This window comes from Rhinopithecus roxellana, chromosome 4 (assembly GCF_007565055.1).
Source record: "Rhinopithecus roxellana isolate Shanxi Qingling chromosome 4, ASM756505v1, whole genome shotgun sequence".
Lineage (NCBI taxonomy): Eukaryota > Metazoa > Chordata > Mammalia > Primates > Cercopithecidae > Rhinopithecus > Rhinopithecus roxellana.
In genome coordinates this window covers 98,769,925-98,787,257 of record NC_044552.1, presented here as the reverse complement: position 1 = coordinate 98,787,257, position 17,333 = coordinate 98,769,925, and the positions used below count along the sequence as shown (strand labels likewise).

The 17,333-nt window shown below is 35.0% G+C and overlaps 1 protein-coding gene across 1 annotated transcript in view; it reads right to left on the bottom strand.

The window, feature by feature from the left end:
* Positions 1-17,333, bottom strand: part of RNGTT (RNA guanylyltransferase and 5'-phosphatase) — a 330,605-nt gene that overhangs the window by 130,933 nt on the left and 182,339 nt on the right. The window contains exon 13 of the mRNA XM_010357776.1: positions 14,215-14,315. Within this exon, the coding sequence (XP_010356078.1) occupies positions 14,215-14,315 (101 nt within the window). The remainder of the gene's footprint in view (positions 1-14,214; positions 14,316-17,333) is intronic.

Sequence of the window (17,333 nt, the reverse complement as noted above, 5' to 3'; positions counted from 1 at the left end):
TGAGAAAATTACTCCAAAGAATAAATAAATGTGAACAAGAAAGAGAAAATGAAGAAAAGGAGAAAGTGGTAGGTGACAAATCTTGCAGTATATAAATGCCATTAAATTTAAATTGGATAATGGCAGACTGACTGGAAATTGTACAAGAGCCAAACAAAAAGATTCTTGAAATGTAAGTGACATTCATGGCTGTAAGAGAAATTCATAAAACAAACAAACTACTACAACAACAAAACAGCCTAGAAGCAAAACTACTAAGTTTTTTCAGTAATACCTGTAGGGATTGGTTTGGGGAAAATGTTCCAGTAAAATTTTCCAACAAAAGCTAGGGCGAATGGGTGGTGAGACTAAAAGCACGCCAAAGACGTCTAAAGTAAGAAGAAATGTAAGGTATTAGAAAGTATTCTAAAATTTTTACATGATGGGGGAGGATGAAAAGAACATCTTGAGGCTGGGCACGGTGGCTCATGCCTGTAACTCCAGCACTTCGGGAGGCCAAGGTAAGTGCATCACGAGGTCAGGAGTTCAAGACCAGCCTGAACAAGATGGTGAAATTTCATCTCTACTAAAAATTCAAAAGTTAGCCAGGCATGGTGGTGGGTGCCTGTAATCCCAGCTACTTGGGAGGCTGAGGCAGAAAACTGCTTGAACCTGGGAGGCGGAGGGTGCGGTGAGCTGAGATCACGCCACTGCACTCCAGCCTGGCCAACAGAGCGAGACTCCATCTCAAAAAAAAAAAAGAACATCTTGGTGGGGGAGAGTTGGTACCTTATTTTCAAGTAATAACAGAGAAATATATCTGATTATGAATATAAGAAAAGGAAAGGTAACCAATAATATAATGAAAAGTTAATATAGAGTTCAGGTTAACAAAGAGGAAAAGGCAATTAATTCCAATTATCACACAGAAACAATTTTTTAAAAAGGAAAGTTAAAGAGGTAAAATTAGGCTGGGTTTGGTGGCTCATGTCTGTAATCCCAGCACTTTGGGAGGCCGATCACAAGATCAGGAGTTCAAGGCCCAGCCTGGCCAACATGGTGAAACCCCGTCTCTACTAAAAATACAAAAATTAGCCAGGCATGGCGGTGCATGCCTGTAATCCCAGCTACTCGGGAGACTGAGGCAGGAGAATCACTTCAACCAGGGAGGCAAAGGTTGCAGTGAGCCAAGATCATGCCACTGCACTCCAGCCTGGGTGACAGAGTGAGACTCCATCTCAAGCAAACAAAAAAGAGGTAAAATTAATAAACAAAGTAGAAGGAATAAAGCGACATATTTTAGCATACAAATGTTGAATGGACTAAATTCTCGTGTTAAAAATAAGAGGCTACAGACTGAGTTAAATAAAACCAACTATATTTTCAAGTACACACTTAAAGTAAAAGAATTTTTCCAACGAAGGATTGAGTTTGATGTTTGAAAATAATGACTATATTGACTACATACAAATTATGTTTTATAATTACATTCTTAATAGATAACCTACAGGTTTCAGTAAGATAGCATCAAATCAGGAAAACTCAAAAAACATGACATTCGGGTTTACTCTGTTCACTTGGAGCTAAGTGCTAGCAATGTGGGGGAAACTGTCCAGAGTGAAGGTCAAGGAAAGCGCTGGATAGACAGGTTGAGAGAGTGAAGGTTATCAGCTTTTTATGACTCTTGTATCCTCAGACTAAAACACTAAAAAAGTTACAAAATTTTATCATAAAAAAACAAATTGTCTTTAATGAGCCACTTTTCAGTTCTAACAACTAATATCCACTATGCCACACTGTTACATTACCAACTAATTTCACAAAAGGACTAGTCATCAAACATGTACAGCTGCACTATAAACGTGTATCAGTTACTGGTCCCTGAGGATATATGATCATGTATTTGCTATGTTCTAAAACCAGATGATCTCAGCATGATAGTTTTGGCAGTGACCCACCACCGTGAAACAAAAAGGCTGGAGATACATGAATGGGAGAAAAGATCCACAACAAATTCAAGAAAAAGCAAGCAGAACAGGCAATATTAGTACCATGCTAGGAGAAATTTAGGATTAAAGGCAATAAAAAGAAAGAAGAAGTACATGATTTAATAACAAAAAGCATGATTTGGGGGGCAAAAATATCGATTGTATATCTGGAGAAATCAAACCTAGTATCTAAATACAAAGGTATTAAATATGCAAAGCAAACAATTATAATGTAAGGCTCCAAGTATCTCTTATATGGGGAAGAACAAGTAAAGAGAGTAAAGGAATTTACTAATACAAACTTTAATATTTAATTTCATAATCAAAGAGAAAATGTTGTATTCCCTAAATAGCAGAAATAATTTCACTGTTGTTATGTCTAAGAAAATCCAGAAAAGTTAATATATGATGTTATAGAGAAGATTAACAAAATGTTTTCAAAAGATTTTCAGGTTAAATTTTCTGAATAAATTCAATGTAAGTAGGAACAAATAACAAAACATAACAAAATACATTTTGGTTGAAAAGACAAAGACATATTTTGAAGTCACACTATAAGATTTCAATAATCTTTAAGTTTTGACAGGCCAACCACGTAGCTAAATTTTTTGAAAGTTAATCCTAAACTCTTTGAAATTTTCCAAACTCAGATTCCAAAAAGCAACTTTTACTCCTATTGTTACATGTTTAAGTGACAGTCTTAGGCAATCTTCATCTGTCACATAAGCATTATCTTAAGTTTCAGTATACCATACATCAGACACATGGTTATTTAAGTGATTTAAAAGATTTCAAAACTGTTTTTAAATGATTTCATATCTATTTTTTCTTACTATACTTCAAATTCAGTTATCTCAGATTGTTTTTACTTATTTGATAGTCTTTGTCTCTATATTGCATCATTTTAAAAGGTTGATGCTCCCTCCTCATAAGGGAGAGAAAAACAAAAAGCCCTTAATTGATTAACGTTTGGCAAAAGTGCTTGTGAATTTTTCTTTAATAATTAAAACCCTGCTTGATAAGAAATTACCAAAATTAATTTTATAACTGCTATGATCACTGTAATTCAGAAATTCAATTTAGAAAGTAATCACTGAATACACTCCAGTGCCCAGTACACAGAAAGGAATAAATGAACTAATGCTCAACCAAGAAGGGGATAGTCAAGTACACAAGGCAAGTCTCTCAGAGCTATTATACTTTTGTCGAAAGGTGTCTATTACTCCAGGTAGTTTCTGATCATCTGAAATTATGTATATTTTAAGTATAAATTCCTCAGATTTTGTTTGATGAACCTGACATATTGAATAACACAGAGACCCTTTAAAACACACATAATGTTCCACATTTGGGATTTGTTTAATGCTTCCTCATTATTAGATTAGAGCTAGACACCCATAGTCAAAATACTAGGTATAGTACTGGCGTAGTGCATAATGTTCATTTTATCCTCACTGCTGATGTTAACTCTGATAAGCTAGTAAGGGGTTGTCCAATTTCTCAACTCTCTAATCTATTATTTTGCCCTTGCAAGTTACAAGCAATCCACAGAAAGACATTTACAACAATGAAAATATCTTGCTTCTTATAAAAATGTCCCTCCCGGACTTAGCATTCATTGATTATTTTTGCTTGAGCTGATCTTTACTATGGTGGTGGCAAAATAATTTTCCAAATCCAGGACTCTTAGAACATTTACCAATCAGCATTCTGCTAAAAGCTAAACCACCTCTTCTCATTTATTACCAGCATGGCAGTATGGACTCATAGATTCCTATTTTTAGCAAAGTTTATAATTCATTACTGTCCCTCTGGTGTCCACATTATATCCCAGGTCTGGCCAGTGGGAACACCTTCAAGTTGGCTCCTGTACCCTTTTGACACACATTGTTTTTGTTGAGCTGGGGATGTAGTTTCTTACTTTCTGGCATAAGAAGGTATCCTACGCCTATCCGGCATCTTCCCTACCCAGCTCTAGAATAAGCCATTTCTCTGAAGATTTCTGGTTCTTTTTGGTGAGAAATGGTGTTAGACACCAAAATCTTTGTGCTGGATATGCTCATTATTACCAGGGTGCCTCTGCTTATAGGTCCTGTCAGTGGACAGAGCTAGGAAATAAGTTTATGCATATCACATGTTACATACACAAACACAATCATGTATATATATTCACATACATGCACATACATGTGAACATATATATTCAAATATTTTAAAACTTCTAATCCATCTCACAGAGTTCTTCACTGCCTTCCTCCATTTCATATTTGTATCTTTCTCCCTCCTCACTGAGAACCTGGACAACCCATTTGCTCAATCCTATAACACTTCTAAAGTAGTTTGGAGTTTCACAACCATAATTACAGCAAAAAACAAACCTAATAAAAAAGGAGGTTAAGATTTGTTTGCAGTTCTTCCCATCTCATCTCTCATGAGGATCTGCACTCAAATCCTATGTTCCTAAGTTACTTCGTTTTCCCCCCACCACCTTCAATGTGATTCAAAGTAGGAATTTAACTAATATTTAATCTACATAATATCCACCAGGTAACAAGCTTTTTATAACATAAACAAAAGGTAACTTAGAGAAATTGCAATTAGGGAAAACATACATTGAGAAAAATTACATAAGCAAAAGGTTCTAACGTAAAGAATAGTGTTAAAACAAATGTGAAAATTAAATTCCAAAGAACCAAATTATAACACAAAGGTGATATACATTTCTATTTAGTAAATTAACAAGTAAAAATAAGGAATTTGACTCCAGTGAGATCATAAGTAGATATTTTAAAGCCACATACTCCTTTTCTTCTACTAGTTACTTCTAGGCACTTTGATTATGATGTTGGTTTTTGGTAAGAGGCCTGGGAAAGATTTTCTGCTGAATGCAGGAAGGATGAAATACCAGAGGAAACAAGAGTTACTAATACCCAAGAGATAACCAGGCAAAGGAACTGAGACGAGTTCAGTCACCGCTCCTCCTTGCCTCTCCTAGGCACACTGGAAGTAAAACATAATCAAGAATGTTAAGAGTACTAACCATTCAAAGACCGAAAGCCAACGAAACACTTGTCTTAAAACATGTTTGGGTGATGAGAATATTTTCAATTAAGAAAGCAGTTACTATGGGTCATTTGCTAAATAATAAAAATAGCTATGTTATACATTAAAAAATACAACAAGCTATATGCCAAATAGCTTAGTCATTAAGCATACTCTGGAATAACAGTGATTACATTAGTGTTTTTATCTCTACTTTCTTTAAAATAATTTTTAAATAAAAGAATTAAGCATTTCATTTTGAGAAAGAGGCAGAGGGTAGAAAACAGAAAAACGCCGCTCAGCAAAGTAATAAGACTTTTCCCCCTATACTTAATCCTTCCTTATATAAGAACAGTTTTTCAACATTCAGAAAAATATTTTACCACCGTAATTTCCTTCTCAAAAAGAATAACACTAATTCAAATAAGCAGGAGAAAACGAATTTTTTTTCCCCCGCAGAGAAGAGACCTTGCTGTATTGTATAGGCTGGACTCTAACTCCTAGGGCTCAAGCAATCCTCCTGCCTCAGCTTCCAAACCCAGCTCATTCTTTTTTTTTTAATGAATTTAAGCAAAACACACACACACACACACACACACACACACACACACACTGCCAGCAGAGTAAAAAGACTTTTCCGATAGGAAGTAAAGGAGAACCATGTAGTCAATTCTATATATTCCATTGTGCTTGCTAGGAAGCTAGCATTTCTCAATTTTAAATGTGCAGACCTTAGCTGGTTAACAAACTGTAACCTTCTGGCCAGGCGTGGTGGCTCACACCTGTAATCCCAGCACTTTGGGAAGCCGAGGCAGGTGGATCACTTGAGGTCAGGAGTTTAAGACCAGCTTGGCCAACATGGTGAAACCCTATCTCTATTAAATTACAAAAAATTAGCCCAGCATGGTGGCAGGCACCTGTAATCCCAGCTACTCCAGAGGCTGAAGCAGGAGAATTGCTTGAACCCGGGAGGTAGAGGTTACAGTGAACCGAGATCGCACCACTGCACTCCAGCCTGGGAAACAGAGTAAGACTCCGTCTCAAAACAAACAAACAACAACAAAAATACCTAAGCCTCCCAATACAAGTGGGAGGCCAGATCCCCTTAAAGAAGGCACTGCAATACTACTACAACCATGCACAGTACTGTAAATCCACAGTTGGCAAACTATAGTCTACAGGCCACATCTGGCCTCACACCTGTTTTTGTAAATAAAATTTCACTGTGACACGGTCATGGTCACTCATACACATATTGTCTAGGTTTGATTTAGCACCACAATGGTAGACTTGAGTAGTTGAGATATACAGGCAACAAACCCTAAAATATTTGCTATCTGGCCTTTCATGGAAAAAATGTGCTGACCCTTGCTGTAAATCTTCCAACTGTTTTTCAAAAGATGAGCAGCACTTGCTAAAGCGATTGTTCTGGTAATCCCCTAGGGGTAAATACCCTAGCGGTCGTGTCTGTTTAAAGTAAGTGTCTGGTAATCCCCTAGTGGTCCGGGTGTTCTCTTTTTCAAAAGAAAAATTCTAATCCAAAAGAGAGGATACCCGGACCACTAGGCGATTACCAGACACTTAACTTTAAACACACACGAATTGCCAGGGACCCAAAATGCCACTGCAGTCCGTAAGTTAAATGGAGAGCTTAGGGTAATCTGGTGATAAATGGATTACTGGCTCAAATTTAAATCTAAGTGGGACGGTATGTCCACAAGTACAACCTGCGGTTATTTTCCAGTTACTGGATGTATAACTGGAAGAGAAATACTTGGAAACTCAATTTCCACATTGGCTGTCTGACCCATGGAATAAGGGTCATTATGCTAGGAAAGGCCAAATAAAAGCCCCTTCAACCAGCCCTCCCTACCAGGAAAATAAACCAAAAGCAATAATATATCTCCAAGGGAAATGCAAAAATTAGTACCACCATCAAAGATTTAGAATAATTTTTGATTATCATAAATTTAATCATGTTGTTAAACCAAGTGCAGCTGCCATTTCAGATGTGCAGTCTTTAACGAAACAAATCAGCATAGCCTCTAAAATCTTATATACAACAAGGTGACAAATGCTTTTTTCTCCGTACCAATCTGTGGTGCTTTTGGAAGACATCTGCCCTTGCCTAGCATGACCAATAGTATATCTTGCAGCCATAGCATACTGCTTTTCTGCCCTCTGCCATAGTATAATCTACAGAGACAGTGGTCTTTTTAAAAAATAGTAAATATATATATAGTACTTATTATGTAACATGCAGTAGTTTAAAGGACTTACATGTATTATATCATTAAAGTCCTACATGAGGTAGGCACTATTATCCACATAATGAAGTTACAGAAACACAAGCAACACAGAGATAACTTGAGTAAAGAGTGGCAGAGGTGGAACTGAAATCCAGTTTGCATAATATCCAGAGTCTCTTTGCTTAAGAGGATCCACTACAGTCATCTAAATGAAAGGTATTTTCTTTTTCCTTTTTTTTTTAAGAAAGGGTCTCACTCTGTCACTCAGGCTGGAGTGTAGTGGCACTACCATGGCTCACTGTAGCCCCAACCTCCCCAGGCTCAGGTGTTCCTCCCACCTTAGCCTCTGAGTAGCATGTGCCATCATGGCCAGCTTTTTTTTTTTTTCTTTCTTGTTAGAGACGGGTTTCACCAGGTTGCCCAGGCTGGTCTCAAACTCCTGTACTCAAGCAATATGCCCACCTCAGACATCTCAAAGTGCTGGGACTACAGGAGTAAGGCACTGTGCCTGGTGGAAGAGTTATTTTGCTTGCATATTTATCCATGTGTCAGTTGATAAATATTTGGGCTGTTTTCACCCTTTGGCTATTACGAATAATGCTGATAAGATTCACATACAAGTTTCATGTGGGTATACATTTTCATTTCTCTTGGGTATATACTTGAGAGTGGAATTGCTGAGTCATATGGTAAGTCTATCTTAAACATTTTGAGGAACTATGTAACTGTCACAGTGGCTGCACCAATTTACAATCTCAACATCCATGTGTAAGGACTCCAGTTTCTCACTATCACTTGTTATTGTCTTTTTAATTTTTTTCAGAGACAGTGGTCCCTCTGACACTACACAGAGCAAATCACTGATCAACAATGCTGATGATTTTGTACTTATTGAGAGTGATAAGGAGGAAGTATAAAGTTCTTTAGACATCTTACTAAGACACATGTAAGACAGAAGACATAAAACCCACAAAATTTAAGAGCCCATTGCCTAAGTAAGATTTCTAGGGGTCCAATGGTTGGAAGCCTATCAGGATAGCTTCTCCAAGGTGTCAGAGACAAGTTACTGTACTTGCACTATCAGTGGATACTAAAAAGGACGTTACAAAGGTTAACAATCACTGGATTTTGAGGCAGTACTCCAACTCATTGACCAAGGAACCTGTTAGACTACCATTTTTAAGTTGAAATCAGAACAACAGATGACTCTGCAACAAGTTCAGGCTGTAGTGTAAGTTGCTCTGCCACTTGGGCCTTATAACCCAGTATATCAATTGTCTGGAGCCTCTGAATCCTTTCTCCAAGATCTTGTGGCAAGAACGACAGCTGGGCAGCAACTGGCTTCTTATGAACCCTATAAGGCCTCCTCCAATCTTCTAAATTTTAATAATCTACCCTCATTTCTTTGTTACCCCAGTTCTCTGCATAGTATATGCTTCCTGCAGTGCTTGCTTTCTCTGCAAGATTTTTTCATCTCTTCAGTTCTTTTGTAACAGACAATTCTTCAAATAAATTCATTCTGTTAAAATATTTGCTGTGTTTCTGTTTTTAACTAAATCCAAACTGGTATGTCTATTAACATCACACAACTATGTGTGAATGCAAAATCAAACAACAAATATAGATGCTAGGTCTGAGATCAACCTCAAAGCTCTAGGAAATCTTGTATCTCAACAGACTAGGCCAATTTGTAAAAGATAACTATTAGAGATTTTTAGAATACTATTAACAACTTTCCTGGAAACACATACAGGAAGACACATGTATACAACTATATTTTACAAAAGACTTTTACAGTGAAAAAGACATTGAATATTTCCAGTTTCTCACTATTATAATGATGCCTCAATAAAATTATTATACACATACTTTTACATATTCTTATTTGTTTGTATATACATTCCATCACTAAATATTTCTGGAGCGCCTACTATAAACAAGTCACCACACTATGTACTAAGAATACAACTATGTAGAAGACAAACAAGATATCTCCTTTCACAAAATTGGAGCATATTTTCTCAGGATATAAACTACCTTATTGCCCATTGAAAGAGTTGTACCAACTTCTGTTCCTACCAAACAGTTTAGGAGGGTACCTATTTGCTCACATTCTAACCAAAAGGGACAATGTTAATATTTTCAATGTGATAGGTAAAAAATTACATTTTGGGCCAGGCACGGTGGCTCACGCCTGTAATCCCAGCACTTTGGGAGGCCTACATGGGTGGATCATGAGGTCAGGAGATTGAGACCATCCTGGCTAACACGGTGAAACCCCGTTTCTACTAAAAATACAAAAAAATTAGCCAGGCGTGGTGGCGCCTGTAGTCCCAGGTACTCAGGAGGCTGAGGCAGGAGAATGGCGTGAAGCCAGGAGGCAGAGCTTGCAGTGAGCTGAGTCGCACCACTGCACTCCAGCCTAGGGGACAGAGTGAAGTTCCGTCTCAAAAAAAAAAAAATTACATTTCATTCTTGTTTTAGAATGTATATTTTTTATTAGAAGGTCAAAAATCTTTATATTTTCACAGCCAAGTGAGGCTTCTTCATTCAGGGCACTTTTTTTCCACTTGATAATACAGAGTATGTTTTTAATTCATGACTTAACCATACATTCTGCTGAGGTTCAGTTAATAACTATAACCATTTTTTAAAGGAAACATTTATTTATTGAGTTTTATACTGAATTTACATGCATCATTTATTTAATCCTCACAGAACCTCATAAAGCAGTATTATTTTTTCATTTTAGCCCATTAGCTTGTAAATTCTATAAAGGCAGACTTACATTTACTTTGTTTACCCCTGCAATTAAATATTGAGTGTAAATAAATCTTCAGCACAACAAATCCACAAAATAAACATTATTCCTGTGGACATTTTACAGATGAGGTAGGTTAAGTAACAAGAGCACACAACAAATAAGTAGTGGAACTTGGATTTAGTTCTGGGCAAACTTGGCCAATAACCTATGTTCTTAACCACTATATACTATTTATACCAGTATATATACTGTCAAGGTTATTTTAAGAGACTTATTACAAAAACGTCTATAATGAAAAGTTACTGACTTTGCTGTGCTCTTGCTCTCCAGGTGTTTAACAGTTATGATAAATTACACAAATAAGCTAAAGATATATGCATTTTAAAAGGGAAAATTAACAAAGATTGGAATCAAATAGGAAATGATTCACACGGAAAGTTGGACTTAGTGCAGCAAGTAACAGATAGTATTGCAGAAGCAGCAAGAAGGTAAGACGCACTTTTAAATTTGTTTTGATTAAAACAATAAAAATAACGGCAAATATTTCAACGTTTACCAAGTACCGGATTCTGTTCTAAACATTTTACATACATTAGCTTATTAAATCCTTACAAAGTCTCATGAGGCCAACTCTTATTTTATTGATGAAGAACTTGACAAACAGAAAAAAGTAATGTGCTCAATCACACAGACAGTAAGGAGATAACCTAGGCAGTCCAGCTTTAAAATCTGTACTCTAAAATACTATTCTATACAAATAATAAGTTTATACCAATCACTATATATCACTGACACTGTACTCAAGAGTTTGCAATTTCCAGAGTACAGACTACTTTTGTAATTCTAGCTTTTGACCATGACCATACTCTTAGGTCACAAGTTAGTTAATATAAAGCCATCATATTTTTAAAACAACGAATAGCTCTCAGATGAAAATCCGTATTGTCTATAAAACTCAACACAATATAAATTGCTAAGATATACAAAAGTTATATTTGGCCATGATAAATCAATGTAAATATATCTCAAATTTTCAGAAATGATAATAGGAAATGAAAAGAGCAAAGTACAGATTTTAATTGCCATCAACAGGGCACTCAACACATAGAACAGATTTTTCTATTTGTATTAAATTTTAATCTAACAGAAATCTATACTATTAGCACCTCATTAAAGTCAAACTCAATAACATACCTAGAATGCCTCAGTCTTCATTTCTTAGAAAACTACTGCAGTCATTTTCAAAGACTACTATTTATATACCTTCAAGATATTGTATTCCATTTTAGGCTTTGTGGAAATATTTGGAAGTACAATCAAAGAAATGAGCTTCTCTCATGGTGTTTTAATAGCTTAGTCCCACTTCACTAGTGCATGCTTAATGATTCAGAAACATACCTACTCCCCTTTCAAACTATTATAGGCATATTTCTTACAATATTCTCTAAAATACTGAGTTAATGCTAAGCATTACATATAAACTCATTTATTCAGTAAAGACTGCTATAATGCACAACATTCTTTACATTTAGAAAAAGCATATTACTCTGGCTAACTAAATATGTTTTATGCAATAGTTACCATGTTATATTTCATATTAAATATTCTATATTTGAAAACTGACTACCATTACACAAATAATGTACATACACTGATGTAAGTTGCACATTCCTATCTGAAAATCACCTTAGAGTAACATTTGGATGAGTTTTAAAGATGCGCTAGACTCAAAAGTAATTCCATTTTTTAGGAAGAAGACATATAAATAGGTAAAATTTTAAAAGAACAAAATATATTTAAAACGTACTATGAAAAAAAGCAAAACTAGGATGACAAACTACTAAACTGAATTACATCATGCTATGTTTAATTACAATAGGAAATTACAAGTAAAAGTAACATTTTTTACTACTAGAGAAATGAGTATTCTGTGTTTAGCCTCATGAAGCCTTTAAGTGCCACTAAGAATTATGACTGTAAAAGGCAAAAGTAAGCGATTTTTTAAAAACCCAACGAAACAATCCGAGAGTCTATATTTTTTAACCAAATATAAATATAGCATTAAGAAAAATAGAAGATCTAGTAATGAAGCAGTTTAACAAATTTTACCTCATCTTTGAAGTCTTATTTTTCAAAGAACTGTATTAGCTTGTGTCAAAAAAACAAAACAAAACAAAACAAGTGTAGCCCCACTAGAATTAGTTTGTTAGCCTCCATTTTTCTAATAGCGAGATGGTCTTCTATAAGGCACTTCCAGAAGAACATATCAAGCCTACACCCAACTTGCACGATTAGTGATCAACAATCCCACATTTGACTGGCAACTGAGAAAATCTGTACATTGGGCTAATTTTGAGTTCAACATATCAATATTTATCCAATGTTTAGATAAGAGAAAGATATTTTTGAAATTATCCTGAAAGTCATTCACGTGCATGTATTCCACCTATTCCTATAGTATCAAATTTATCTATCCTCAGATTATAATCAGACTCTATATAGAGTTCAATATATTCTTGGGGGTTCCAGATAATTGTTGTAACAATTTTTTGCCAGTAAGTCTCAATTGTAAATTAAGCCACAAACATTTAGGGATAGTGTGTGTGTGCATGTGTGTGTGTTTCTTTCTCTTTTTGTTTTTTTTGAGACAAAGTCTTGCTCCCAAGTAGCTGGAACCACAGGTATGCACCACCATACCCAGCTAATTTTTGTTTGTTTTAGAAACAGGGTCTCCTTTTGTTGCCCAGGCTGGTCTCAAATTCCTGACCTCAAGTGATCCTCCTACCTTGGCCTCCCAAAGTGTTGGAACTACAGGCATGAGCCACCACACCCAGCCTAAAATAAAATATTAAATACCCTACTGTTTGAAAACGAATATCCACATGCTTTATTAAACCCACCTTTTCACTTAAGATTCACCACAATGCAGAGTTTCCTCTCTTTGATAATGCATAGTTTCTTAAAATATTTTAATATTTTGGAGTCTGGACTCCATATATCCCCTGTTCCATTAGCTAGTAAAAATGCTATCGGTGCTTTACCTTTGATAAGTAAAAATTTCACAGGATACACTGGTAAGTTTTAATTTCTTTGCTAATATTATCCTATTTACTTTCTCTGATTTCCTTGAATAAGGATTTCTTATTTTGTTGTAATGTATTTACTTAGACAAGACACTTAAAAATTTATAGAACAGAAGTGAAACAAAAACAAGGCTTTGGAAAAATTTTCAAAATATTCATGCTAAAGCATCTTTTATACTAAGACAGCAACCAAAAAAGTCACAAAAGGAAGATTAACCAATAAATTAAAAAATTAACACTTAATAAACATTATGAAAAACCTTAATGAAAGTCAACAGTTAAGCCCTTACCCTACAAAAGTATAGAAAATATTTGCTCTGCAAATGCAAACATGAAGTATTTTCCTTCAAAGTAAAAAAGACTTATTTTGATATGCTTAATTATAATACCAATGATCATCTTATATCTAGATCTATAATTCATATAACAGAACTATTTTTTAGTAAAATCTCAAAATTTAGTAAAATTTTCACTTTGCAATTTAACAAAGTTCTTTTGTGGGGGGGGGGGGCGGTGAGGGGGAATGAGGTCTCACTCTGTCACCCAGGCTGGAGTGCAGCAGTGTGCAATCTCAGCTCACTACAACCTCTGCCTCCCAGGCTCAAACAATCCTCCCACCTCAGCTCCCAAGTAGCTTGGTGGCATGTGCCACCAAGCCCAGCTAATTTTTGCATTTTTGGTAGAGAGGGAGTTTCATCAGGTTGCCCAGGCTACTCTCAAACTCCTGAGCTCAAGCAACCCACCCATCTCGGCCTCCCAAAGTGCTAGGATTAGAGGCGTGAGCCACCGCGCCCGGCCAAAGTTCATTTTTTAATATTATTAACTTTCATATTGCTATTATTAATATAATAATATATTATATTAATGAAAAGTGATTTTAAAACAAAGATCAGTAAAGTTTAAAGGAAACTGCAAAATGTTAGCTGACACAGGTCAAAGGAGTAATCTCTGAAAATGAGATTAATGTATATGTAAAATATTTTGTAAAATAAAGTATTTTCGTTTCTTTCTTTAAAGTATTGTAAAGTATACATGAAATACCCTGTAAAAGGTGAAGCCTTACACAAACAGTATTATTTCATGCAAAAAGTACAAAAGTGCATACTTACCCTTCTCCTCCCATTCTTGTTATTTTTAGACGAAAATCCACAGAATTCAGACTGGGAGGCTTCCATTTCAAAATATCATCACATCGACCAGGTTTATATTTCTAAAGCCAATTAAAATGATGACAATCATTACTAAGAAGCTAAAAATTAAATATTCAATGTATTAAACCTAATGTAACTTTTTATTAAGCAAAATTAACTTCTTTTCTAAACATAACTTTAACCTTCAACCAACACCTGAGGCTAGATAGCTACATTCTTATTGATTACCTTTCTTCTTTTCCTACCAAAGACATGTAGACCCCTGTTTGTGAAAGTCCAGAAAAAGAATAAACCAGTGATTCTATCCAAGCTTTCTATGACTTAAAAGAAGCCTGATTTTTAAAAATGCTTTTTTTCTTGTTCAGCTTTATGGAGGGATAATTTATAATGAATAAAATTAACCAACAAATCTTGACAAATATATATAGTTACGTAACTACGACCAAAATCATGATATTGAACATTTCAAGGACCTGAAAAAGTTTCCTGCTAACATTTGCTGTCAATTCCCTCCCCCAGCATTCTGGCAACAGTGTTCTGTTTTCTACGACTATAGTTGTACCTACATAAGAAAAACTTTAAAAATAAAAAATAAAGAAATACTTTACATAAGAGTTTTGAGATGAATCTATTCTGATGCATGTATTAGTAGTGTGTTCCTTTTCATTACTGACTAGGATTTCATTGTATGTATATACCACAAATTATTTACAAGGTGACAGATATCTGGGTTGTTTCCGGTTTTGGGCTATCATGAATGATGTTGCCAAAACATTGACATGTTTTCCTAACTCTTGGGTAAATAACTAGGAGAGTGGAATGACTGTATCACGTGGCAAATGCATGTTTAGCTTTGTAAGAACTGTCAAACTGTAACATTTTCTATTCCTAACAGAAATGAATGAGAGGTCCATTTGCTCTATATCTGCCTTAGACGAGGCACTGTCAGTCTTCTTAATTTAGCCTTTCTAAAGTGTGTGTCTCACCATTTTAACTGGCATTTCTCTAATGGTACAAAGATGGTGAAGATCTTTTCTTTTGTTTATTGTTATCTGTATACCTTCTTTGGTGAAGTGTCTGTTCAAATCTTTTACTCTTGTTTTCACTGAGCTGTCTGACTCATTACTGCCTTGTAAGAAGTTACTTATATATTCTAAATAAATAGTCTTGGTTGGATATATGTATTACAAATATTTTCCACCAGTCTTTGGCTTTTTCATTTTCTAAACAATTTCTTTTGAAGACCAAAGTTCTTTATTTTAGTAATGTCAAAATTATCCATTTAAAAATTATCTAACTTGTGCTTTTTGTGACCTATTTAAGGAATATTTTCTTAAAGTCATTACAATTTTCTACTGTTTTCTTAGACAAGTTTTATAGTTTTAGCTCTTATTTTTAGGTATACAAACCACTTCAGGTTTATTAATTTCTATGGTATGAAGCACAGGACTGTGTACATATAAATATATATAGATATATATATATACACACACACACACACATTTCTTTTCTTACTAATCTGCTGTATTGACATATATGGCTTTCTTCCTGCTAATAGAATAGTCTCAATTACTATAACTTTATACATTTTGAAAACAGGCTGTTAAGTCCTCAAACTTTATTCTTCTTTTTCAGAACACTTTTAGCTAAGGTAGCATTTACATTTCCACATAAATTCTAAAATCAGTTTGCCAATTTCTATGAAAAATAAGCCTGCTGAAATTATAATGAGGATTACACTGAATCAATCAATATAGGTTAGGGAAGAAATGACATCTTAACCAAATTGAATCTTCTGATTCATAAACACTGTAAATTTCTCCATTTATTCATCCTTAAATGAATCTTAACAATGTTCTGTAGTATTCAGGATGGAGATCTTGCATGGCTTTTGTTAAATTTATGCCTAATAATTTACTATTTTTGGTGAAATTATCACCACAAAAATTCAGTTTTGCTTCTATATACCAGCAATAAAAATCAGAAGAGAAAAAACGGAAAGGAAATTTTTAAAAACTTACAATAGGGTTAGGTGCGGCGGCTCACGCCTGTAATTCCAGCACTTTGGGAGGCAGAGGTGTGAGGACAGCTTGAGCCCAGGAGTTCGAGATCAGCCTGGGCAAGAAAGTAAGACCTTATCTCTACAAAATTTTAATAATTAGCCAAATATAGTGGCACATGCCTGTAGTCCCAGCTCCTTAGGAAGCTGAGGTGGGAGAATTGCTTGAGCCTGGGAGGTCAAGGCTATAGTGGGCCATGATCCTACCACTGAACTCCAGCCTGAACAACAGAGTGAAACTCTGTCTTTAGAAAAAAAAAAAAAAAAAAAGTGCAATAGCATCTAGAGGAAAAAATAGGTAGGAATTAATTTAACCAAGGTGAATCATCTGTATGCTGAACATTGATTTCTTTAAAAAAAAAAAAAAAAGATGGAAAGACATCATATGTTCATGGATAGGAAGACTTAATGTGTTAAGATGTCAATACTCCTAGAACAATCTACAAATTCAATGCAATCTCTATGAAAATTCCAACAGTGTTTTCCACAGAAATGAAAATGTGCTCTTCAAATTCACGTGAAATTTCAAGAGGCCTAAAGAGTCAAAACAATCTTGAAAACAGAAAAAAATTGAAAGAGTCACACATTTTACTTTTCAAAACTTACTACAAAGCTACAGTAATCAAAACAGGTGGTACCGGGATAAAGACAGACACAAAGGCCAACAGAATAGAATTAAGAGTACATAAATAAAGTCATACAGCTATAGCAAATTGATTTCTTTTCCACAAGGATGCCAAGCCCATTCAATGAGGGAAAGAATACTCTCTTTAAGAAAGAGAGGTGGGACAGCTGGTTTTCCACATACAAAACTATGAAATTGAATGCCTACCTCATACCATATACAAAAATTAACAAAAAATGAATAAACAACCTAAATATAACATGTAAAACCATAAAAGTCTTAGAAGAAAACATAAGGCTTTGCGATCTTAGATTTAGCGGTATATTTTTAGTTTTGACACCAAAAGCATAAGCAACAAGAAAAACATAAGAAACAAGCACAAGAAACAAGAAA